Source organism: Austrofundulus limnaeus, unplaced genomic scaffold (genome assembly GCF_001266775.1).
Source record: "Austrofundulus limnaeus strain Quisiro unplaced genomic scaffold, Austrofundulus_limnaeus-1.0 Scaffold89, whole genome shotgun sequence".
In the NCBI taxonomy this organism is placed as follows: domain Eukaryota; kingdom Metazoa; phylum Chordata; class Actinopteri; order Cyprinodontiformes; family Rivulidae; genus Austrofundulus; species Austrofundulus limnaeus.
Genome location: NW_013952491.1, coordinates 1974987 through 1976442, shown reverse-complemented (window position 1 = coordinate 1976442; position 1456 = coordinate 1974987). Strand labels below are relative to the sequence as shown.

General features: G+C 47.8%; 1 protein-coding gene across 1 annotated transcript in view; it reads left to right on the top strand.

Annotated features, from left to right (window-relative positions):
- The window catches only part of LOC106520253 (uncharacterized), an 8992-nt gene extending 7769 nt beyond the window's left edge, over nt 1–1223 (top strand). Inside the window, exon 3 of the mRNA XM_014012228.1 lies at nt 490–1223. Within this exon, the coding sequence (XP_013867682.1) occupies nt 490–716 (227 nt within the window). The 3' untranslated portion in view covers nt 717–1223. The remainder of the gene's footprint in view (nt 1–489) is intronic.
- The last annotated feature ends 233 nt before the right edge of the window (nt 1224–1456 follow it).

Here is a 1456-nt window from a genome sequence, read left to right as displayed (position 1 = left end):
TCCAGAGGAGGTGAAAGGCTGCAAAGTTGATCCCTAAGATGTTCAGGTCCAAAAACCATAACCTCTGTCTTATCTGAGTTTAGAAGCAGAAAGTTAAGAGTCGTCCATGTTTTTATGTCTGTAAGACATGCTTGTAGTTTAAGTAACTGATTGGATTCATCAGGTTTCATGGATAAATATAACTGAGTATCATCAGCATAACAATGGACATTTATCCCATGGTAACCTTACCTTATGGAAGCATGTYTAAAGTAAAGAGGACTGGTCCAAGCACTGAACCCTGAGGAACTCCATGACCAACTTTGGTGTAAGAAGAAGATTCATTATTAACATTAACAAACTGGAATCTGTTGTTTTTGGTTCGTTTGGCTGTCACATCATCTGAGGCGCCTGTGTTGTATCAAATCTCTCTCTTGCATCGAACACAGTCATGACCTTTCTCGTTGACGTCCTCAGACAGACACTAACCCTCCCTTTGTGTCCCCTCAGACTGGACACTGAGCTCCCGCCGAGCCGCCAGCCACAACCACCCAGAGATCAACTGCATCACCAGCAACATGACGGAGCTGGCCGAGAGGCCTCGGCTGCTGGATACCAACCACGTCCAGCTGAACCACCACAGCTGCCTGGACCTGAGTGGACCGGAGGACACCGTGGTCACCGTGGACGAGACGCTGGTGCAGCCGGGTCCTCCCGACTCTCACCCCGGAACCTAAACTGGGACCTCAGGGTCCTCCCTGGGAGAAATCTGGCAGCACGTGTTTACAGTGGATTTCCACGTTTGTCCAGACAAATGGAAGCTTCGTCCACTGCTGCATGGCCTGCAGGTGTCACAGGTGTGGCACAGGTGTGGCACAGGTGTGGCACTGAGCCGGAGGGGAGATGCTGATGTTTGGAACAACTTTTCTGCTGAGATCAGCTTCATTTGGATCAATCAGAGTAAAAAAGTAACTTTATTCTCTTTTTTTTTTTGAGCTTTTAAAAAATAAAATAAGCTTTAATGAAAAAAAGACTTTCTCACAGATAAATACTGACACAATCATCCTGAATATCCTGCAGACATGGGTCAGAGCTTCCTGTGACGCTGCTGCTGGAAACACAAACATGCGCACCTGTTTGACCTTTGTTCACCTGTTTGACTTCTACTCACCTGTTTGATATCTGTTCACTTTTTTTTTTACCTCTGCTCACCTGTTTGACTTCTGCTCACCTGTTTGAACTCTGCTCACTTGGGTGACCTCTGCTCACCTGTTTGACCTCTGCTCACCTGCTTGACCTCTGCTCACTTGGGTGACCTCTGCTCACCTGCTTGACCTCTGCTCACCTGCTTGACCTCTGCTCACCTGTTTGACCTCTGCTCACTTGGGTGACCTCTGCTCACCTGCTTGACCTCTGCTCACCTGTTTGTCTTCTGTCCATCTGTTTGACCTCTGCTCACCTGTTTGACCTCTGCTCA